The 23,548-nt window shown below is 64.5% G+C and overlaps 2 protein-coding genes across 2 annotated transcripts in view; both read right to left on the bottom strand.

Annotated features, from left to right (window-relative positions):
* Window positions 1-11,446, bottom strand: part of LOC133264331 (phosphatidylinositol 3,4,5-trisphosphate 5-phosphatase 2-like) — a 30,271-nt gene extending 18,825 nt beyond the window's left edge. Inside the window, exons 1-7 of the mRNA XM_061444282.1 lie at window positions 11,237-11,446; window positions 6,024-6,087; window positions 4,663-4,813; window positions 4,410-4,530; window positions 3,897-4,037; window positions 3,735-3,825; window positions 953-1,042 (exon numbers count right to left, since the gene is read on the bottom strand). Of these exons, the coding sequence (XP_061300266.1) occupies window positions 953-1,042; window positions 3,735-3,825; window positions 3,897-4,037; window positions 4,410-4,530; window positions 4,663-4,813; window positions 6,024-6,087; window positions 11,237-11,397 (819 nt within the window). The 5' untranslated portion in view covers window positions 11,398-11,446. The remainder of the gene's footprint in view (window positions 1-952; window positions 1,043-3,734; window positions 3,826-3,896; window positions 4,038-4,409; window positions 4,531-4,662; window positions 4,814-6,023; window positions 6,088-11,236) is intronic.
* A 3,766-nt stretch (window positions 11,447-15,212) lies between these two features.
* LOC133264329 (folate receptor gamma-like) lies at window positions 15,213-22,757 on the bottom strand. Its single transcript, XM_061444279.1, is given in 5 exon segments — window positions 15,213-15,280; window positions 15,283-15,495; window positions 18,035-18,170; window positions 22,173-22,361; window positions 22,608-22,757. Coding segments are annotated over 5 exon segments (756 nt in total).
* Between the last annotated feature and the right edge of the window lie 791 nt (window positions 22,758-23,548).

Below are 23,548 nucleotides of genomic sequence, written 5' to 3'. Positions count from 1 at the left end.
CATCACATAATCTTCACATCATCATCTCCATTAATCATCATCACACCATCATCACATCATCATCAGCATCATCAACGTCATCACATAATCTTCACATCATCATCTTCATTAATCATCATCACACCATCATCACATCATCATCATCATCATCATCAACGTCATCACATAATCTTCACATCATCATCTCCATTAATCATCATCACACCATCATCACATCATCATCAACGTCATCACATAATCTTCACATCATCATCTTCATTAATCATCATCACACCATCATCACATCATCATCATCAACGTCATCACATAATCTTCACATCACCATCTTCATTAATCATCATCATCGTCATCACACCATGGTCAATCCATCATCATCATCACCATCACACCATGGTCAATCCAGCACTGAGCACCGCGTCCACAACCCATCACCATGGGGTCTATGGTCAACCCATCACCACATCCACCAACCCATCACCATGGGGTCTATGGTCAACCCATCACCGCATCCATCAACCAATCACCATGGGGTCTATGGTCAACCCATCACCGCATCCATCAACCCATCACCCGTGGGGTCCATGGCCAACCCATCACCATGGGGTCTATGGTCAACCCATCACCGCATCCATCAACCCATCACCCATGGGGTCCATGGCCAACCCATCACCATGGGGTCTATGGTCGACCCATCACCGCATCCATCAACCCATCACCATGGGGTCTATGGTCAACCCATCACCACATCCATCAACCCATCACCTGTGGGGTCCATGGCCAACCCAACACCGAGCACCGCATCCACCAACCCATCCTCATGGGGTCCATGGCCAACCCATCATCACATCCACCAGTGTTCACCACGGGACCACCCCCATTGCAGCCCCAGCTGCTGCCATACCTGGTCCAGGACCCAATCCATCTCCCCCCATGCTGGGACCCCCCCATTCACCTTCTTCTCGATGCTGGAGAGAAAATCCTTCAGCACCGACAGCTTCAGCACCAGCGTCTCCAGCTCCTGCTCCCCTCCCTGCCCCATGGGCTGCAACCGGGCCACAGCGGGATGGGACCCCAAGGGCCACTCTGGACCCCCACATCCACCCCCAGCCCCCCACATCCACCCCAGTTCCCTCAGAGCATCAGGACCACCCCCATGGATGGATGTTTCTCCATGGCTATCCCACCACCCATAGTGGATGGTGGGACCCCCACCACATTCCCAGTATGCTCCCAGCAAATTTCCATCATGTTCCTCCCACATTCCCAGAACGTTCTCACCAGTCCCACCACATTCCCAGCACGTTCCCAGTGTGTTCCCACCATGTTCCCACCACATTCCCAGTATGTTCCCACCATGTTCCTACCACATTCCCAGTGTTCCCACCATGTTCCCACCACATTCCCAGTGTGTTCCCACCACGTCCCCACCACGTTCCCAGTGTGTTCCCACCACGTCCCCACCACATTCCCAGTGTTCCCACCACGTCCCCACCACGTTCCCAGTGTGTTCCCACCACGTTCCCACCATGTTCCCAGTGTGTTCCCACCACGTTCCCAGTGTGTTCCCACCACGTCCCCACCACGTTCCCAGTGTGTTCCCACCACATTCCCACCACGTTCCCAGTGTGTTCCCACCACGTCCCCACCACGTTCCCAGTGTGTTCCCACCACATTCCCACCACGTTCCCAGTGTGTTCCCACCACGTTCCCAGTGTGTTCCCACCACGTCCCCACCACGTTCCCAGTGTGTTCCCACCACATTCCCACCACGTTCCCAGTGTGTTCCCACCACGTTCCCAGTGTGCTCCCACCACATTCCCACCACGTTCCCACAACGTCCCCACCACGTTCCCAGTGTGTTCCCACCACATTCCCACCATGTTCCCACCACATTCCCAGTGTGCTCTCACCATGTCCCCAGCACGTTCTCAGTGTGCTCCCACTGAATTTCCCACCACATTCCTACCATGTTCCCATCGCATTCCCACCACGTCCCCAGCCCATTCCCATTATGGCTCTCAGGGCATTCCCACTATGTTTCCACTACATTTCCAGTGCCTTCCCACCATGCTCCCACCCATTCCCACCACATCCCCAGCATATTCCCAGTGTGATCCCACCCCATTACCAGTGTGCTCCCAGTGGATTTCCACCACATTCCCACCGTGTTCCCAGTGCATTCCCAGTGTCCTCCCACTGAATTCCCACCATTATCCCACCACATCCCCAGCACATTCCCATTGTGTTCCCAGTGCATTCCCGGTGTGTTCCCACCACATCCCATGGCCTCCTCCATGGCCACGTGGCCCCCCGGGGTGTCCCATAGATACCCCCATTGATGCCCCCACTGACACCCCAATTGACGCCCTCATTGAAGCCCCCATTGAAGCCCCCACTGATGCCCCCATTGACTTCTCCATTGATGCCCCCCCATGCCCCCATTGACACCCCCACTGATGCCCCCCCATGCCCCCACTGACACCCCCATTGGTGCCTGCACTGATGCCCCCATTGACTTCTCCACTGATGCCCCCCCATTGACACCCCCATTGATGCCCCCATTGACTTCCTCATTGATGCCCCCATTGAAGCCCCCATTGATGCCCTCATTGAAGCCCCCATTGAGGCCATTGACTTCTCCATTGATGCCCACCCATGCCCCCATTGATGCCCCAATGCCCCCACTGACACCCCCATCAATGCCCCCCCCCATGCCGCCACTGACACCCCCATTGATGCCCGCACTGATGTCCCCATTGACTTCTCCATTGATGCCCCCCCACACCCCCATTGACGCCCCCACTGACACCCCCATTGATGCCCGCACTGATGCCCCCCCAAACCCCCATTGACGCCCCCATTGATACCCCTACTGACACCCCCACTGATGCCCCCATTGATTTCTCCATTGATGCCCGCCCTACGCACCCACTGACACCCCCATTGATGCCCGCACTGATGCCCCCATTGATTTCTCCTTTGATGCCCCCCCAAACCCCCACTGATGCCCCCATTGACATGCCAGTGACACCCCCACTGATGCCCCCATTGATTTCTCCATTGATGCCCGCCCCACGCCCCCACTGACACCATTGATGCCCACACTGATGCCCTCATTGATTTCTCCATTGATGCCTGCCCCACGCCCCCACTGACACCATTGATGCCCACACTGATGCCCTCATTGAAGCCCCCATTGACAACCCATTGACACCCCCACTGACACCCCATTGATGCCTGCACTGATGCCCCCATTGACTTCTCCATTGATGCCCCCCCACACCCCCATTGACGCCCCCATTGACGCCCCCACTGATGCCCCCATTGACGCCCCCACTGACACACCCATTGATGCCCCCATTGATTTCTCCATTGATGCCCGCCTCATGCCCCCATTGACACCCCCATTGACACCCCCATTGATGCCCCCATTGACACCCCCACTGATGCCCCCATTGACGCCCCCACTGACACCCCCACTGACACCCCCATTTACACCCCCATTTACACCCCCATTGACACCCCCATTGACACCCCCACTGATGCCCCCACTGACACCCCCACTGACACCCCCATTGATGCCCCCATTGACGCCCCCATTGACGCCCCCATTGACGCCCCCATTGACACCCCCACTGACGCCCCCATTTACACCCCCATTGACACCCCCATTGACACCCCCACTTACGCCCCCACTGACGCCCCCATTGACACCCCCATTGACCCCCCCTCACCTGCTGCAGGGCCCTGCCCACGCTGGGGGCGCTCTGGGGGTCGAACACCTTGGCCAGGGTCTCCAGCCCGGCCAGGACCTTGTCCACCTCACTGCGGGGGGGGCGGGGATCAGCGGGGGCCGAGCCTCCGGACCCCCCCCGACCCCCCCGGCCCGCACCCACCTGTGCAGCCGCCGGCAGGAGGCGCCCAGCGCCCGGCTCAGGTGCGGCAGGGACGTGGCCCCCCCCTGCACCCCCGCCAGGTCCAGCGAGTACTGAGCGCTCCGCAGGTACTCGTGAGGCAGAGAGCAGGGACCGTTGGGGCTGCGGCAGGGAGGGAGGCAGAGAGTGGGAGGGGAGGGGTGGGGTGGGGTGGGGTGGGGATGGGGTGGGACAGGGATGGGGTGGGGTGGGGATGGGGCAGAGATGGGGTGGGGAGGGGATGGGGTGGGATGGGATGGGAGGGGTAGGGATGGAGCAGGGATGGGGATGGGGATGGGATGGGAGGGGGCAGGGATGGGAGGGGGGTAGTGATGGGAGGGGGCAGGGATGGGATGGGGCAGGGATGGGATGGGATGGGATGGGATGGGATGGGGAGGGAATGAGATGGGGCAGAAATGGGCAGGGATGGGCAGGAGATGGGCAGGGATCGGGGGGGCAGGGGGGCCACACCGGACACGGTGTTGCTGCCCTCACCTCTCGGCTGCGCCATCGGGCACGGCCGCTGCGGGGCCGGCCGGGCTGAGCCCCCCCGCGGTGCTGCAGCCGCTGCTGGAGCCGCAGCGCGGTGGCAGCGGGGGTTTCTCATCGTCCCCATCTGCAATGGGGCGGCGCGGGTCAGGGAGAGCCCCGCGGGGCTATGGGGTCCCCAAGAGCCTATGGGGTCCCCAGGGGTCTATGGGGTCCCCAGGGGTCTATGGGGTCCCCAGGGCCCCCCCCCACCCCGTACCCGAGTAGTCCCGGTCCTCGGCGGCGTCGCGGTCCTTGTCGCGCTCGACGGGGAAGAGCAGGGCGCAGACGAGCCCCTGGTTGGGCTGCAGGTACAGCGCGATCAGCTCGCCCAGCGTCTGGAACCGCCGCACCGGCACCCCCTGAGACGTCTGCGGGACACGGGGGCGTGAGCGGCACCCCCATGGACAAGGAGCCCCCCCCCAGGAGGGGGGCACCCCTGGAGACATCCAGAGCCCTTGCAAGGTCCCATCCAGGGGCATCCCCCCATGTAGGATGAGGGCCTGCCCCATGGCGCTGAGCCCGGTGGGGGGCTGCAGCTTCTGCTGGGTGCTGGCAGGGTGCAGGGCACAGGCAGCGGGCACAGGCAGGGTGCTGGGTGCAGGCAGGACACAGGGTGCAGGCAGGACACAGGGTGCAGGCAGGGTGCTGTGTGCAGGCAGGGTGCTGGGTGCAGGCAGGGTGCTGTGTGCAGGCAGGGTACAGGCAGGGTGCTGGGCACAGGTAGGGTGCTGGTGGCAGGCAGGGTGCTGGGTGCAGGCAGTGTGATGGGTACAGGCAGGGTGCTGGGTGCAGGTAGTGCACTGGGTACAGGCAGTGTGCTGGGTGCAGGCAGGGCATTAGGTACAGGCAGTGTGATGGGTACAGGCAGGGTGCTGGGTACAGGCAGTGTGCTGTGTGCAGGCAGGGAGCTGGGTACAGGCAGGGTGCTGGGTGCAGGCAGTGTGATGGGTGCAGGCAGGGTGCTGGGTGCAGGCAAGGAGCTGGGTGCAGGCAGGGTGCTGGGTGCAGGCAGGGAGCTGGGTGCAGGCAAGGAGCTGGGTGCAGGCAGGGTGCTGGGTGCAGGCTGGGTGCTGGGCACAGGCAGGGCGCTGGGTGCAGGCAAGGAGCTGGGTGCAGGCAGGGCACAGGCACGGTCCCGGAGCCTCCCCCTCCTGGAAGCGGCTCCTTCCGGCTCCCTCCGGCACAAAGAGCGTTTTGTTCCTCCATAAACACCCGGCGGCGCCGCGGGCCGGAGCGACGCGGCCGAGGAGAGGCCGCCGCCAGCACCGGCACCGGCTCCAGCACCGGCACCGGCTCCAACACCGGCACCGGCTCCAACACCGGCACCGGCACCGGCACCAACACCGGCTCCAACACCGGCACCGGCTCCAACACCGGCACCGGCACCAACACCGGCACCGGCACCGGCACCGGCTCCAACACCGGCACCGGCACCAACACCGGCACCGGCTCCAACACCGGCAGCACCCTCAGCGCTGAACCCCCGCCCGGCACCCGGGCTGTAAGGGGCGCTGCACCCCCGTGTCCCATTGCCAGCCCCCGGGGGGTTCCCGTGTCCCGGCCGGGGGTGACCCCCACCTGCACGGCCAGGAAGTCCTCCTCATCCGGCAGGATGCGGTACGTGTGCACGTGCTTCTGGAACCTGCCGGCAACGGGGGCATCAGTGGGGTGATGGGGGGGGGTCCTCCCGTCTGCACCCCACAAGCCATGGGGGGCACCCATCGGGCTGGATCCCCTCACCCATAGGGCCCCCATGAGCATCGCAAGGGGCTCCAGGGCCACGTTCCCTATGGGCTGCCGGGTCTCAGTGCGGATCCCATGGGAAAATGGCTCTGGGGTGGATGCTGGGGGTCCCGGATGGGTGCTGGGGGCCCAGAGTGACCCCCAACTTGCCCCCACCATTGACCCCCATGTCCAGAGCCTGGAGCAGCAGGAAGCAACTCCTGTCCCAATGGAAGCCAGATCCCTTCATGCCACTCACTCCCCACAGTGCCGGGGCCCCCAGTGCCATCCATCCCCATGGCGCCAGGCCTCCCCCAGTGCCACCCCACAGTGCCAGGTCCCCCAGTGCCATCCATCCCCATGGTGCCAGGCCTCCCCCAGTACCACCCCCCAGTGCCGGGGCCCCCAGTGCCATCCATCCCCATGGTGCCAGGCCTCCCCCAGTACCACCCCCCAGTGCCGGGTCCCCCAGTGCCATCCATCCCCATGGTGCCAGGCCTCCCCCAGTGCCACCCCACAGGGACAGGTCCCCCAGTGCCATCCATCCCCATGGTGCCAGGCCCCCCCCAGTACCACCCCACAGGGACAGGTCCCCCAGTGCCATCCATCCCCATGGTGCCAGGCCTTCCCCCAGTGCCACCCCACAGGGACAGGTCCCCCAGTGCCATCCATCCCCATGGTGCCAGGCCCCCCCCAGTACCACCCCACAGGGACAGGTCCCCCAGTGCCATCCATCCCCATGGTGCCAGGCCTCCCCCAGTGCCACCCCACAGGGACAGGTCCCCCAGTGCCATCCATCCCCATGGTGCCAGGCCCCCCCCAGTACCACCCCACAGGGACAGGTCCCCCAGTGCCATCCATCCCCATGGTGCCAGGCCTCCCCCAGTGCCACCCCACAGGGACAGGTCCCCCAGTGCCATCCATCCCCATGGTGCCAGGCCCCCCCCAGTACCACCCCACAGGGACAGGTCCCCCAGTGCCATCCATCCCCATGGCACCAGGCCTACCCCAGTGCCACCCCACAGTGCCAGGTCCCCCAGTGCCATCCATCCCCATGGTGCCAGGCCTCCCCCAGTGCCACCCCACAGGGACAGGTCCCCCAGTGCCATCCATCCCCATGGTGCCAGGCCTCCCCCAGTGCCACCCCACAGGGACAGGTCCCCCAGTGCCATCCATCCCCATGGTGCCAGGCCTCCCCCCAGTGCCACCCCCCAGTGCCGGGTCCCCCAGTGCCATCCATCCCCATGGCGCCAGGCCTCCCCCCAGTGCCACCCCACAGGGACAGGTCCCCTAATTTCACCCCACAGCGCTGAGCCCCTTCATGTCCCCTGCTCCCCACAGTGCCGGGTCCCCTCATGTCACCCCATGGTACCAGGTCCCTTCCTGTCACCCCACATATCCCCTGCTCCCCACAGTGCAGAGCCCCCCATTTCTGCTCCCCCCCCCCCCAATACCCAACCAGGGGCATCTTGGAGGCCCATATGGGAACCCCCCAGTGGGATCTGGGGATGCCCAAGTCAATGGAGGCCTGGGGCGGGGGGGGCAACATGGGGGATCCCAAACTGGTGTTGGGGGGTTCCGTATGGGACCCCCACAACTGGTGGGACTGGGGGGACACACAGAGATCCTCAAGTCCTAGAGCACCATCAGGGTCCCCAGAGCAGCCAGCTGGAGGGTGATGGGGGGCACATTGGGACCCCCAGATTAGGTAGGCAGAGTCCCCATAGCAGGAACAGCAAGGAGGGGTGATAAGGGGAACATAGAGAACCCCAACACAGGGTTAATACACGGCCCCCAAATTGGGGGAGACAAGGGGGGTGCCCATAGCAGGACCTCAAACTGGGGGGTGATGGGGCCCGTACGGAGACCCCCAAACTGGGGGGGACATGTGTCTCCATAGGCAGAGCCCCAATGGGGGGGTGCATGGGGAGCCCCAGCAGAGGGTCAACAGCGGGAACCCCAAACTGGGGGGACAAGAGGGTCCCATAGAAGGAACCCCAATGGGGGGACAAGCACAGGGGGGTCCCTATGTGTAACTGGGGGGGGGCTATAGGGACCCCCAGCCCATGGGTTGGTATGGGGGGGGGTTGGCAGATGGGGGGTGCCGGGGACCCACACGGGGGGGGCCCATCCCCACCGGTGCCACAGGGCTGCCCACTCCGTGTACTGGGGGCCATGGCGGAGCCACAGGGCACCACGGGGGCCCGCGGAGGGGCCGCCGCCGCCGCCGGGAGGGTCACAGGAAGCCGCGGCCGCCGCATTCCCGGCGCAATTCCCTTTCCTCCTCCTGCTCCCGGGGCTATTTTTAGGCTCCGGCCGCGGCCCCAACCGCCCCCGGGCGGCCCCGGCCCCGCTCCCGCATCCCGGGAGCAGCCGCTTCCGCGGCACTGACACCGGCACCAGGACCCGAGAGGGGCCCCCCCTCACCGGGCACCCCCAGCACCCAGGGGGACGGTGCCCGGGTACCAGCTGGGACAGCGGGAACAGGGGGTGCCGCAGGGAGGGAGGGAGGGAGGGATGGATGGATGGATGGAGGGATGGATGGATGGATGGATGGATGGATGGATGGATGGATGGATGGATGGAGGGAGGGATGGATGAGGGATGGAGGGATGGAGGGATGGAGGGATGGAGGGAAGGATGGAGGGATGGATGGATGGATGGATGGATGGAGGGATGGATGGAGGGATGGATGGATGGATGGATGGATGGATGAGGGATGGAGGGATGGAGGGATGGAGGGATGGAGGGAAGGATGGAGGGATGGATGGATGGATGGATGGATGGAGGGATGGATGGATGGATGGATGGATGGATGGATGGATGGATGGATGGAGGGATGGATGGATGGATGGATGGAGGGATGGATGGAGGGATGGATGGATGGATGGATGGATGGATGAGGGATGGAGGGATGGATGGATGGATGGATGGATGGATGGAGGGATGGAGGGATGGATGGAGGGATGGATGGAGGGATGGATGGAGGGATGGATGGATGGATGAGGGATGGAGGGATGGATGGATGGATGGATGGATGGATGGATGGATGGATGGAGGGATGGATGGAGGGATGGATGGAGGGATGGATGGAGGGATGGATGGAGGGATGGATGGAGGGATGGATGGAGGGATGAGGGATGGAGGGATGGATGGATGGAGGGATGGAGGGATGGAGGGATGGAGGGAGGGAGGGAGGGAGGGAGGGAGGGATGGATGGATGGATGGATGGATGGATGGAGGGATGGATGGAGGGAGGGATGGATGGATGGATGGATGGATGGATGGATGGATGGATGGATGGATGGAGGGAGGGAGGGAGGGATGGAGGGATGGATGGATGGATGGATGGATGGATGGATGGAGGGAGGGATGGAGGGAGGGATGGATGGATGGATGGATGGATGGATGGATGGATGGATGGATGGATGGATGGATGGAGGGATGGATGGAGGGAGGGAGGGAGGGATGGATGGATGGATGGATGGATGGGTGGAGGAAGGGAGGGAGGGAGGGAGGGAGGGATGGAGGGAGGGAGGGAGGGAGGGAGGGAGGGAGGGATCGATGGAGGGATGATGGATGGGTGGATGGATGGATGGATGGATGGATGGATGGATGGAGGGACGGAGGGATGGAGGGAGGGATGGAGGGATGGATGGAGGGAGGGATGGATTGGTGGAGGGAGGGATGGATGGAGGAGGGATGGATGGATGGATGGATGGATGGATGGATGGATGGATGGATGGATGGATGGATGGAAGGATGGAGGGATGGATGATGGACGGAAGCATGGATGGATGTGGCACATGCCAGAAATTCCCAGTTTTCCCTCCTTTGCCATAAGGAGCCCATGGGAGCAAAGAGTCAAACTGGAGGTGCCACAACCACAACAGTCCCCTAGCGGGGCCGGAGGTGCAGCTCGGAGCACCGGGAGCACCAGGAACGTGCCAAGAACACCCTGGGACCCCTGAGCTCCATGGGGTGAGCCACGGGCACAGGGACCCCCCAGCAATCAGGGACCCCCAGTTATGGGGTGGAGGATGGGCCCCCCACAAGCTCTGCACTGCCAGCGCCAGTGTCCCCACATGCAGGGCCCCCCAGTATCCCCCAGTCTGTCAGTGCCAGGTCACCAGCCCCAAATGGGTGCCCCCCAAGTCCCCCCCTTTGGCTCTCCCCAGTTCCCAACCCCCCCCCGGCTCTGGTGACCCCCATGTCCCGTGGGCCTCCCCCTGACCCCCTCCCCCGCCCCCCAGCGCCCCCCTCCCAGACCCCCCACGAACCCTCGAGGAAGTCACCGGTGCTCCCCCCGTTTCCCCTCCCCACACTCACAGCAGGCACCGCACGTGCCCCCGGTCCCCCCCGGCAGCCCCGGTGCCCCGCGTTCCGGTCCCGATCCCCCCTGCTCCGGGTGCTCACAGCAGGCACCGCGCGTGCCCCCGGTACCCCCCTTTCACCCCCGGTCCCGGTACCCCCGTTCCGGTCCCGCTCCCCCCATTCCTGGTTCCCCCGGTCCCGCTCCCGTTCCGGTGCTCACAGCAGGCACCGTGCATACCCCCGGTACCCCCCTTTCACCCCCGGTCCTGGTACCCCCGTTCCGGTCCCGGTACGCCCGTTCCGGCCCCGATCCCCCCCGCTCCGGGTGCTCACAGCAGGCACCGCGCACACCCCCGGTTCCCCCCGTTCCCGTTCCCGTTCCCGTTGGGCGCTCACAGCAGGCACCGCGCGTACCCCCGGTTCCCCCCGTTCCGGTCCCGTTCCCGTTCCCGTTGGGTGCTCACAGCAGGCACCGCGCACACCCCCGGTTCCCCCCGTTCCGGTCCCGTTCCCGTTCCCGTTGGGCGCTCACAGCAGGCACCGCGCACACCCCCCGTTCCCCCCCGTTCCGGTCCCGTTCCCGTTGGGCGCTCACAGCAGCCACCGCGCACACCCCCCGTTCCCCCCCGTCCCGCTCCCGTTCCCGTTCCCGTTGGGCGCTCACAGCAGGCACCGCGCGTACCCCCCGTTCCCCCCGTTCCCCCCGTCCCGTTCCCCCCCGTTCCCCCCCGTTCCCGTTCCCGTTGGGCGCTCACAGCAAGCACAGCGCGAAGGCCCCGGGGACGCTCTCGCTGTCCCGCACCAGGAAGCTCCCGTCCCGGCCCGCCCGCGCCAGCAGCTCCTCGGCCGCGGCCCGGCTCAGGTCCCGGTGGTACCAACCCGGGGGGGGCCCCGCGCCGCCCCCCGCGCCCGCCATGCTCCGAGCGGGAGCGCGCCCGGGGCGGGGACAGGCGGGGGGGGGGGGGCGGGGAAATGGGGGGAGCTCGGAGGGGGGGGGGGGGGGAGGAACCGGGGGAGGAAGCGGAGGGGCGGGGAGCGGGGGGAAGGGGAACCGGGGGGGGGAGGGGGCAGCACCCGGGGGGCACCGAGGAGAGCACGGGGGGGGGGGGGGAGGGGAGGAGCGCCGGGGGGGTCAGCGGGGAGCACCGGAAATGGGGGAGCACCGGGGGGGGGCAAAGGGAAGCGCCAAGGGGGAGCCCCGAGAGAGGGGGGGGGCACCGGGGGGAGGGAGACCGGGAAGGGAGGGAGGGGGAGCGGGGCGGGGGGGGCTGGGCCGAGGGTGACCCCCCCCGGACATGCGTGGCCCCCCCCCCGAGCTGCAGCGGGCACCGGACACCTTTGGGGTCCCATCCCCCTGCATCGCCCCATGGAGGGACCCCCCCATTCCCAGCACTGATAAATGGGGTGACACCCGCTTCACCCCCGAAGGGAGCAGGACCCCCCCCGTATCCCTCCCTATTCCCACCCCCCCAGCCCCACAGCACCCCAGTTCCAAGTGGAGCAGGAGCGTTTCCTTTATTCCATGGGGAGAGACACACAGAGTTTGGGGGTGTCCCATGGGGGAGACACACGTTAGGGGGATCCCATGGGGAAAGGCACACGGTCTGGGGGGTCCCCTGGGGGGAACGCACAGTTTGGGGTGTCCCGTGGGGAGGAACACACGGTTTGGAGTGACCTGTGTGGGGCTGCCCATGGTGGGGGCACGGTTTGGGGGGGCCCCATGAGGAGGACACGCAGCCTGGCGGTACCCCATGGGGGGGACACGGTCTGGGGGTACCCCATGGGGGGGACACACAGTGTGGGGTATCCCATGGGGAGGGACACACACTGCTGGGCTGATCCCATTGGGGAACACACGGTTTGGGGGTGCCCCATGGAGAAGACACCGTGTGAGGTTGTGCTATGGGGGGGGAACAGGCACAGTTTGGGGGTTCCCATGGTAGCAAGGACACAGTTTGGGGGTGTCCGGGGGGGGCACGGTCTGGGGGTGCCCATGGTAGGAATGACACAGTTTGGGGGTGCCCTTGGGGGGGGCACAGTTCAGGAGTGCCCTATGGAGGGGACAGACATGGGTTTGGGGTGCCCATGGGGAGGACACGGTTTGGGGGTGCCCCATGGCGGGGAGGACACGGTTTGTGAGTGCTCATGGGGGGGCACAGTTTAGGGTTGCCTATGGGGGGGCACAGTTTGGGGGTACCCATGCAGGGGGCACGGTTTGGGGGTGCCTATGGGAGGGACAGACACGGTTTGGGGGTGTCCATGGGGAGGGCACAGTTTAGGGGTGCCCATGGAGGGGATAGACACGGTTTAGGGGTGCCCATGCGGGGGGCACAGTTTGGGGGTGTCAATGGGGGGGACAGACACTGTTTGGGGGTGTCCATGGGGAGGGCATAGGGGGTGCCCATGCGGGGGGCACAGATTGGGGTGTCCATGGGGGGGCACAGTGTAGGGGTGTCTATGGGAGGGAGGACACGGTTTGGGGGTGTCCATGGAGAGGGCACAGTTTAGGGGTGCCCATGTGGGGGGCACAGTTTGGGGGTGTCAATGGGGGGACACTGTTTGGGGGTGTCCATGGGGAGGGCATGTCCATGGGGGTGTCTATGGGGGTGCCCATGCTGGGGGCACGGATTGGGGTGTCCATGGGGAGGCACAGTGTAGGGGTGTCTATGGGGGGGGAGGAGACGGTTTTGGGGTGCCCATGGAGGGGGTCACGATGTTGGGGTGCCCATGGGGGGGGTCAGGGTTTTGGGGTGCCCATGGGGGGGGTCACGATGTTGGGGTGCCCATGGGGGGGGTCAGGGTTTTGGGGTGCCCATGGGGGGGGTCAGGGTTTTGGGGTGCCCATGGGGGGGGTCAGGGTTTGGGGTGCCCATGGAGGGGGTCAATGTTTGGGGTGCCCATGGGGGGGGTCAGGGTGTTGGGGTGCCCATGGAGGGGGTCAGGGTGTTGGGGTGCCCATGGGGGGGTCACGGTGTTGGGGTGCCCATGGGGGGGGTCAGGGTTTTGGGGTGCCCATGGGGGAGTCACGGTGTTGGGGTGCCCATGGGGGGGGTCAGGGTTTTGGGGTGCCCATGGGGGAGTCACGGTGTTGGGGTGCCCATGGGGGGGGTCAGGGTTTTGGGGTGCCCATGGGGGGGGTCACGGTGTTGGGGTGCCCATGGGGGGGGTCAGGGTTTTGGGGTGCCCATGGGGGAGTCACGGTGTTGGGGTGCCCATGGGGGGGGTCAGGGTTTGGGGTGCCCATGGGGGGGGGTCAGGGTGTTGGGGTGCCCATGGGGGGGGGGTCAGGGTTTTGGGGTGCCCATGGGGGGGTCAGGGTTTGGGGTGCCCATGGGGGGGGTCAGGGTTTTGGGGTGCCCATGGAGGGGGTCAGGGTGTTGGGGTGCCCATGGGGGGGGTCAGGGTTTTGGGGTCCCCATGGGGGAGTCACGGTGTTGGGGTGCCCATGGGGGGGGGTCAGGGTTTGGGGTGCCCATGGGGGGGGGTCAGAGTGTTGGGGTGCCCATGGGGGGGTCACGGTGTTGGGGTGCCCATGGGGGGGTCACGGTGTTGGGGTGCCCATGGGGGGGGTCCGGGTTTGGGGTGCCCATGGAGGGGGTCAGGGTGTTGGGATGCCCATGGGGGGGGGGGTCAGAGTGTTGGGGTGCCCATGGGGGGGTCACGGTGTTGGGGTGCCCATGGGGGGGGGTCACGGTGTTGGGGTGCCCATGGGGGGGGTCAGGGTTTGGGGTGCCCATGGAGGGGGTCAATGTTTGGGGTGCCCATGGGGTGGGGGTCAGGGTGTTGGGGTGCCCATGGGGGGGTCACGGTGTTGGGGTGCCCATGGGGGGGTCACGGTGTTGGGGTGCCCATGGGGGGTGTCAGGGTGTTGGGGTGCCCATGGAGGGGGTCACGGTGTTGGGGTGCCCATGGGGGGGGGTCAGGGTTTTGGGGTGCCCATGGGGGGGGTCAGGGTGTTGGGATGCCCATGGGGGGGGTCAGGGTGTTGGGGTGCCCCATGGGGGGGGTCAATGTTTGGGGTGCCCATGGGGGGGGTCAGGGTGTTGGGGTGCCCATGGGGGGGGTCAGGGTTTTGGGGTGCCCATGGGGGGGTCACGGTGTTGGGGTGCCCATGGGGGGGGTCAGGGTGTTGGGGTGCCCATGGGGGGGTCACGGTGTTGGGGTGCCCATGGGGGGGTCACGGTGTTGGGGTGCCCATGGGGGGGGTCAGGGTTTTGGGGTGCCCATGGAGGGGGTCAATGTTTGGGGTGCCCATGGAGGGGGTCAATGTTTGGGGTGCCCATGGGGTGGGGGTCAGGGTGTTGGGGTGCCCATGGAGGGGGTCACGGTGTTGGGGTGCCCATGGGGGGGGTCACGGTGTTGGGGTGCCCATGGGGGGGTTCAGGGTGTTGGGGTGCCCATGGGGGGTCAGGGTTTGGGGTGCCCATGGGGGGGGGGTCAGGGTGTTGGGGTGCCCATGGGGGGTCACGGTGTTGGGGGTGCCCATGGGGGGGTTCAGGGTGTTGGGGTGCCCATGGGGGGTCAGGGTTTGGGGTGCCCATGGGGGGGGTTCAGGGTGTTGGGGTGCCCATGGGGGGTCAGGGTGTTGGGGTGCCCATGGGGGGGATCAGGGTTTTGGGGTGCCCATGGGGGGGTCAGGGTTTGGGGTGCCCATGGGGGGGGTCAATGTTTGGGGTGCCCATGGGGGGGTCACGGTGTTGGGGTGCCCATGGGGGGCACTGCCCGCGGCGCTCAGAGCACGCCCCACACCGCGGGGAGCAGCAGCCCCAGCACCGCGGGTACCGGGAGCCGGAGCGGCCGGGGGCGGCGGCGCCGCGGGCGTAGAACCGGGCAACGGCGGCGTTGGGGTTGGGCTCGGCCGGCTCCCACCAGAGCCGGATGCAGCGGCCGCTGGCGCGGCCGAGCGCCGTGAACCGGTAGGAGTGAGACCAGACCCGCTCGCACAGCGCCGCCGGCGACGGGAACACGGCCGGGAAGCGGCGGCAGAGCGAGCCCCGGGGGCACCGGTTCGTTCCTGCGGGCCAGCGGAGGGCGCGGGGCTCAATGGGGCTCAGTGGGGATCAATGGGGATCAATGGGGATCAATGGGGATCAATGGGGCTCAGTGGGGCTCAGTGGGGCTCAGTGGGGCTCAATGGGGATCAATGGGGATCAATGGGGATCAATGGGGCTCAGTGGGGATCAATGGGGCTCAGTGGGGCTCAATGGGGATCAATGGGGATCAATGGGGCTCAGTGGGGATCAATGGGGATCAATGGGGATCAATGGGGATCAATGGGGCTCAGTGGGGATCAATGGGGATCAATGGGGATCAATGGGGCTCAGTGGGGATCAATGGGGATCAATGGGGCTCAGTGGGGATCAATGGGGATCAATGGGGATCAATGGGGCTCAGTGGGGATCAATGGGGATCAATGGGGATCAATGGGGATCAATGGGGCTCAGTGGGGATCAATGGGGATCAATGGGGATCAATGGGGATCAGTGGGGATCAATGGGGATCAATGGGGCTCAGTGGGGATCAATGGGGATCAGTGGGGATCAATGGGGCTCAGTGGGGATCAATGGGGATCAATGGGGCTCAGTGGGGATCAATGGGGATCAATGGGGATCAATGGGGCTCAGTGGGGATCAATGGGGCTCAGTGGGGATCAATGGGGATCAATGGGGATCAATGGGGCTCAGTGGGGATCAATGGGGATCAATGGGGATCAATGGGGCTCAGTGGGGATCAATGGGGATCAATGGGGATCAATGGGGCTCAGTGGGGCTCAATGGGGCTCAGTGGGGATCAATGGGGATCAATGGGGCTCAGTGGGGATCAATGGGGATCAATGGGGATCAATGGGGCTCAGTGGGGCTCAATGGGGCTCAGTGGGGATCAATGGGGATCAATGGGGATCAATGGGGCTCAGTGGGGATCAATGGGGATCAATGGGGATCAGTGGGGATCAATGGGGCTCAGTGGGGATCAATGGGGATCAATGGGGATCAGTGGGGATCAATGGGGATCAATGGGGATCAGTGGGGATCAATGGGGATCAATGGGGCTCAGTGGGGATCAATGGGGATCAATGGGGATCAGTGGGGATCAATGGGGATCAATGGGGCTCAGTGGGGATCAATGGGGATCAATGGGGATCAATGGGGCTCAGTGGGGATCAATGGGGATCAATGGGGATCAATGGGGCTCAGTGGGGATCAATGGGGATCAATGGGGATCAGTGGGGATCAATGGGGATCAATGGGGCTCAGTGGGGATCAATGGGGATCAATGGGGCTCAGTGGGGATCAATGGGGATCAATGGGGGGGGCATTGGCACCCGCTCGGGTTCCCCGTTCATGTGCAGGGGGCTGGGGTTGTGTCCGTGGTGGGGATGGTCACGGAGAACCCCAGCCCATGGGAACCCCACAAGGTGCCCTCAGAGACATAGGGCTGGCCATGGGGACCCCCAACCCATGGGGACCCCCAACCCATGGAGATCCTCAGCCCATGGGGACCCCCACCCCATGGGAACCCCAACCCATGGGACCCCCAACCCATGGGAACCTCAACCCATGGGGATCCTCAACCCATGGGGACCCCAACGCAGGGGGAACCCCAAACCCATGGGAACCCCAACCCCTGGAGATCCTCAACCCATGGGGACCCCACCTAAGACCCCCTCAGAGCCACAGGGCTGACCATGGAGACTTCCAACCCATGGGGAAACCCAACCCATGGGGAACCCCAACCCATGGAGACCCCCAACCCATGGAGATCCTCAACCCATGGGGACCCCACCTAAGACCCCCTCACAGCTATAGGGTTGACCATGGAGACTTCCAACCCATGGGGAAACCCAACCCATGGGGACCCCAACCCATGGGGAACCCCAACCCATGGAGATCCTCAACCCATGGGGACCCCACCTAAGACCCCCTCACAGCTATAGGGTTGACCATGGAGACTTCCAACCCATGGGGAAACCCAACCCATGGGGAACCCCAACCCATGGAGACCTCCAACCCACGGGGACCCTCCCCAGACCCCCTCACAGCCATAGGGTTCACCATGGAGACATCCAACCCATGGGGAACCCCAACCCATGGAGACCTCCAACCCATGGGAACCCCCCCTGACCCCCTCAAAGCCACCATGGAGGTGGGATGCAGTCACCCCACCTGTGTCAAAATGCAGGATTTACCATGGAGACCCTGAACTTATGGGGACCCTTAAGCCCCAAGACCCTTTCACAGCCACAGGATTGCCCATGGGGACCCCCAACCCATGGAGACCCCGAACCCATGGGGACCCCCAACCCATGGGGAACGCCTCCAAGATCCCCTCACAGCCGCCTCACCTGCAGCAAGATGTAGAGTTGACCATGAAGACCTTCAACCCATAGAGACCCCCCACCCGTGGGGACCCCCCAAAGACCCCCTCTCCCATAGGGTTGACCGTGGAGACCCCCACCCCATGCAGACCCCCCCAAGACCCCCTCCAAGCAGGCCGCAGGCTGTGGCAAGGGGAGGTGGTGACCCATGGGGGGGTCCCAGTGCCCCCCCACTGACCTGAGGTCCAGTTCCAGCCCTTGTGCCAGTTCTCCTTGCAGGTGAAGGCGTCCCTGCAGTCCTCCCACCACTGCTCGCAGTCCTCCCGGCACAGGGGCACGTGCAGGATCCGCTCCCGACGCCAGCTCGTGTCCGCCTGCGGCACCCCCGGCCCCACGGCCACCCCCAGCTCACCGCGGGCAGCCCCGGTCATCCCCATCCATCCCTGGTCACCCCCATCCATCCCCTGTCATCCCCATCCATCCCCTGTCACCCCCATCCATCCCCTGTCACCCCCATCCATCCCCTGTCACCCCCCATCCATCCCCTGTCACCCCCCATCCATCCCCGGTCACCCCCATCCATCCCCTGTCACCCCCCATCCATCCCCTGTCACCCCCCATCCATCCCCGGTCATCCCCATCCATCCCCTGTCACCCCCCATCCATCCCCTGTCACCCCCATCCATCCCCGGTCATCCCCATCCATCCCCAGTCACCCCCATCCATCCCCTGTCACCCCCATCCATCCCCGGTCATCCCCATCCATCCCCTGTCACCCCCATCCATCCCCGGTCACCCCCATCCATCCCTGGTCACCCCCATCCATCCCCATCCATCCCCTGTCACCCCCATCCATCCCCTGTCACCCCCCATCCATCCCCTGTCACCCCCATCCATCCCCATCCATCCCCTGTCACCCCCATCCATCCCCTGTCACCCCCATCCATCCCTGGTCATCCCCATCCATCCCCAGTCACCCCCATCCATCCCCTGTCACCCCCATCCATCCCCGGTCATCCCCATCCATCCCCTGTCACCCCCATCCATCCCCGGTCACCCCCATCCATCCCTGGTCACCCCCATCCATCCCCATCCATCCCCTGTCACCCCCATCCATCCCCTGTCACCCCCCATCCATCCCCTGTCACCCCCATCCATCCCCATCCATCCCCTGTCACCCCCCATCCATCCCCTGTCATCCCCATCCATCCCCTGTCACCCCCATCCATCCCCGGTCATCCCCATCCATCCCCGGTCACCCCCATCCATCCCCGGTCACCCCCCATCCATCCCCTGTCACCCCCATCCATCCCCGGTCATCCCCATCCATCCCCGGTCATCCCCATCCATCCCTGGTCACCCCCATCCATCCCCTGTCACCCCCATCCATCCCCGGTCACCCCCCATCCATCCCCTGTCACCCCCATCCATCCCCTGTCACCCCCCATCCATCCCCGGTCACCCCCATCCATCCCCAGTCACCCCCCATCCATCCCCTGTCACCCCCATCCATCCCCAGTCACCCCCATCCACCCCGGTCACCCCCCATCCATCCCCTGTCACCCCCATCCACCCCGGTCACCCCCCATCCATCCCCTGTCACCCCCCATCCATCCCCGGTCATCCCCATCCATCCCTGGTCACCCCCATCCATCCCCTGTCACCCCCCATCCATCCCCTGTCACCCCCATCCACCCCGGTCACCCCCCATCCATCCCCTGTCACCCCCCATCCATCCCCTGTCACCCCCATCCACCCCGGTCACCCCCCATCCATCCCCTGTCACCCCCCATCCATCCCCGGTCACCCCCATCCACCCCGGTCACCCCGTTCATCCCCATTCACCCCAGTTCGCTCCTGTTCACCCCAGTTCATCCCAATTCAATCCCATTCACCCCAATTCACCCCTTTTCATCCCAGTTCATCCCAAGTCTACCCCATTCACCCCAATTAACATCTGTTAATCCCAATTCACCCCTGTTCATCTCAATTCAACCCAGTTAACCCCAATTCACCCCTGTTCATCCCAATTCAACCCCCCCTTCATCCCAGTTCAACCCAGTTAACCCCCATTCACCCCAGTTCACCCCGTTCGTCCCAATTCACCCCAATTAACCCCTGTTCACCCCATTCACTCCAGTTCACCTCTGTTCATCCCAGTTCACCCCAGTTTATCACTCCTGTTCACCCCAGTTCATCCCAACTCAATCCCATTCACCCCTTTTCATCCCAGTTCACCCCAATTAACCCCTGTTCATCCCAGTTCAACCCAGTTAACCCCAATTCACCCCCCTTTCACCCCAGTTCATCCCAATTCAACTCCGTTCACCCCAGTGCACCCCTGTTCATCCCACTTCACCCCAATTCACCCTCCTTCACCCCAGTTCAACCCAATTCAACCCCATTCACCCCTGTTCATTCCACTTCACCCCAATTCACCCCCTTTCACCCCAGTTCAACCCAATTCACCCCTGTTCACCCCATTCACTCCAGTTCACCCCTGTTCATCCTTCACCCCAATTCACCCCTGTTCATCCCAGTTCACCCCTGTTCACCCCAATTCACCCCTGCTCATCCCAGTTCACCCCTGTTCATCCCAATTCAACCGCATTCACCGCTGTTCATGCCAGTTCACCCCACTCCACCCCTGTTCACCCCCATTCACCCCAGTTCATCCCAATTCAACCCCATTCACCGCTGTTCACACCAGTTCACCCCAATCCACCCCAGTTCACCCCCATTCACCCCAGTTCACCCCTGTTCATCCTTCACCCCAATTCACCCCTGTTCATCCCAGTTCACCCCTGTTCACCCCAATTCACCCCTGCTCATCCCAGTTCACCCCTGTTCATCCCAATTCAACCCCATTCACTGCTGTTCATGCCAGTTCACCCCAATCCACCCCTGTTCACCCCCATTCACCCCAGTTCATCCCAATTCAACCCCATTCACCGCTGTTCACACCAGTTCACCCCAATCCACCCCAGTTCACCCCCATTCACCCCAGTTCACCCCTGTTCATCCTTCACCCCAATTCACCCCTGTTCATCCCAGTTCACCCCTGTTCACCCCAATTCACCCCTGCTCATCCCAGTTCACCCCTGTTCATCTCAATTCAACCCCATTCACCGCTGTTCATGCCAGTTCACCCCAATCCACCCCATTCACCCTTGTTCACCCCCATTCACCCCTGTTCATCCCAATTCAACCCCATTCACCGCTGTTCACACCAGTTCACCCCAATCCACCTCAGTTCACCCCCATTCACCCCAGTTCACCCCTGTTCATCCTTCACCCCAATTCACCCCTGTTCATCCCAGTTCACCCCTGTTCACCCCAATTCACCCCTGCTCATCCCAGTTCACCCCTGTTCATCCCAATTCAACCCCATTCTCCGCTGTTCACACCAGTTCACCCCAATCCACCCCGTTCACCCTCATTCACCCCTGTTCACCCCCATTCACCCCTGTTCATCCCAATTCAACCCCATTCACTGCTGTTCACCCCCATTCACCCCAGTTCACCCCTGTTCATCCCAATTCAACCCCATTCACCGCTGTTCATGCCAGTTCACCCCAATCCATCCCGTTCACCCTCATTCACCCCTGTTCACCCCCATTCACCCCTGTTCATCCCAATTCAACCCCATTCACTGCTGTTCACCCCTGTTCACCCCCATTCACCCCAGTTCACCCCTGTTCATCTCAATTCAACCCCATTCACCGCTGTTCATGCCAGTTCACCCCAATCCACCCCATTCACCCTTGTTCACCCCCATTCACCCCTGTTCATCCCAATTCAACCCCATTCACCGCTGTTCACCCCCATTCACCCCAGTTCACCCCTGTTCATCCCAATTCAACCCCATTCACCGCTGTTCACCCCCATTCACCCCAGTTCACCCCTGTTCATCTCAATTCAACCCCATTCACCGCTGTTCACCCCTGTTCACCCCCATTCACCCCAGTTCACCCCTGTTCATCTCAATTCAACCCCATTCACCGCTGTTCACCCCTGTTCACCCCCATTCACCCCAGTTCACCCCTGTTCATCCCAATTCAACCCCATTCACCGCTGTTCACCCCCATTCACCCCAGTTCACCCCTGTTCATCCCAATTCAACCCCATTCACCCCAGTTCACCCCTGTTCATCCCAATTCAACCCCATTCACCGCTGTTCACCCCCATTCACCCCAGTTCACCCCTGTTCATCCCAATTCAACCCCATTCACCGCTGTTCATGCCAGTTCACCCCAATCCACCCCTGTTCACCCCCATTCACCCCCGTTCACCCCCATTCACCCCCGTTCACCCCAGCTATGGGGCACCCCCCATGCGCGCTGTGTGTGTGGGGGGGGGTGGATTCCTGCCCCCACCTGGTCAATCCACGGCCCCAGGTTGGGGGAGCACTCGTACAAGCACGTGTCCTGGATGAAGTGGCGCTTGCAGCGGGGGGGCATCACCCCGCAGTGGTCCCAGTTGAAGCCGTACAGGTAGGACTGGTCCCGGTGGGCCTCCAGGCTGGTGTTGGCCGTGCAGCAGGCGTTGTCCTTCCAGAGCGAGCACTGCACCGCACACCGGGGCTCAGCACCACCGCACCGGGGGCTCGGCACCGCCGCACCGGGGGCTCGGCACCGCCGCACCGGGGGCTCGGCACCGCCGCACCGGGGCTCGGCACCGCCGCACCGGGGGCTCGGCACCGCCGCACCGGGGGCTCGGCACCGCCGCACCGGGGCTCGGCACCGCGGGTGCCGATGGGGCAGCACCGCGGCCGCACGAGCGGGCACCGGGGCCGGTAGCCAGGAACCCACCTGCCCGTAGAGCTGCCCCTCGGGGCCCGGCTCTGCCTTGTGGTGCTTGGCATCCATGCAGGTGTTGAGCAGCGAGTCCCGCACGGCGGCCCCCGGCCAAGCCACGAGCAGCAGCAGCAGCAGCGGCAGCAGCACCCCCGGAGCCGCCATGGGCCCGCCGGGAGCGGGGCCGCGGGGATGGGGTCGGGAGCGGGGGATCGGGCTCGTACCTCGGGGGTGCCGGTGCCGGTGCCGCGGGGCAGCGATCTCAAAGGTCGCGGTGCGGAGCAACCCTTGCCCAACGATCGCGGGACGTCAGCGGCGTGTGGGGCACGCTGTGGGGCACGCTGTGGGGCACGGTGCGGGGCACGGTGCGGGGCACGCTGTGGGGCACGGTGCGGGGCACGGTGTGGGGCACGGTGTGGGGCACGGTGCGGGGCACGGTGCGGGGCACGGTGTGGGGCACGGTGTGGGGCGGGTGCTGCCGTGTCCTTGCGCCGTCTTCCCGGCGCCGGGTGGGACCCGGCAGCGGCCAAAATCCACCCGGGAATGTTTTTTCCTTCCCTTCTCCATAGGGGAGATGGGGGGGGGCAAGGGGGGGGTTCGGGATGGGCCCCATGGCGGGGGGGGTTGGGGGTGGCCTCAGGACCTGATCACATCCTAAGCGGCAGGATCGGACCCCCCCCCCCCACCGGGCTGTGGGGTCCCCCCATGGGTGCTGGGGGGGAAAGGGGACCCCCAGGGGTTGGAGATGCCCCGGGGGGGGGGGGAGGTGTCCCCAAGGGGGCACAGGGGAGCCGGGGGGGGGGGGGGGGCAGAAACCATTGGGGAGGTTAAAGATGCTCGGGGGAGGGGGGGGCAGGTACCACCCTGCTGGGGTAGCAAATGCCCCTCCATGGGTCACAGACACCCCATTGGAGACACGGATGTCCCAGTGGGGTCACAGGTACCCCGTAGGTGTC

Source organism: Pezoporus flaviventris, unplaced genomic scaffold (genome assembly GCF_033815535.1).
Source record: "Pezoporus flaviventris isolate CSIRO_AGI_PZ_B2104156 unplaced genomic scaffold, CSIRO_AGI_Pfla_v1 ptg000764l, whole genome shotgun sequence".
In the NCBI taxonomy this organism is placed as follows: domain Eukaryota; kingdom Metazoa; phylum Chordata; class Aves; order Psittaciformes; family Psittacidae; genus Pezoporus; species Pezoporus flaviventris.
Note: the sequence above shows the minus strand (reverse complement) of the source record. Positions and strands in the feature narration are given on the sequence as shown.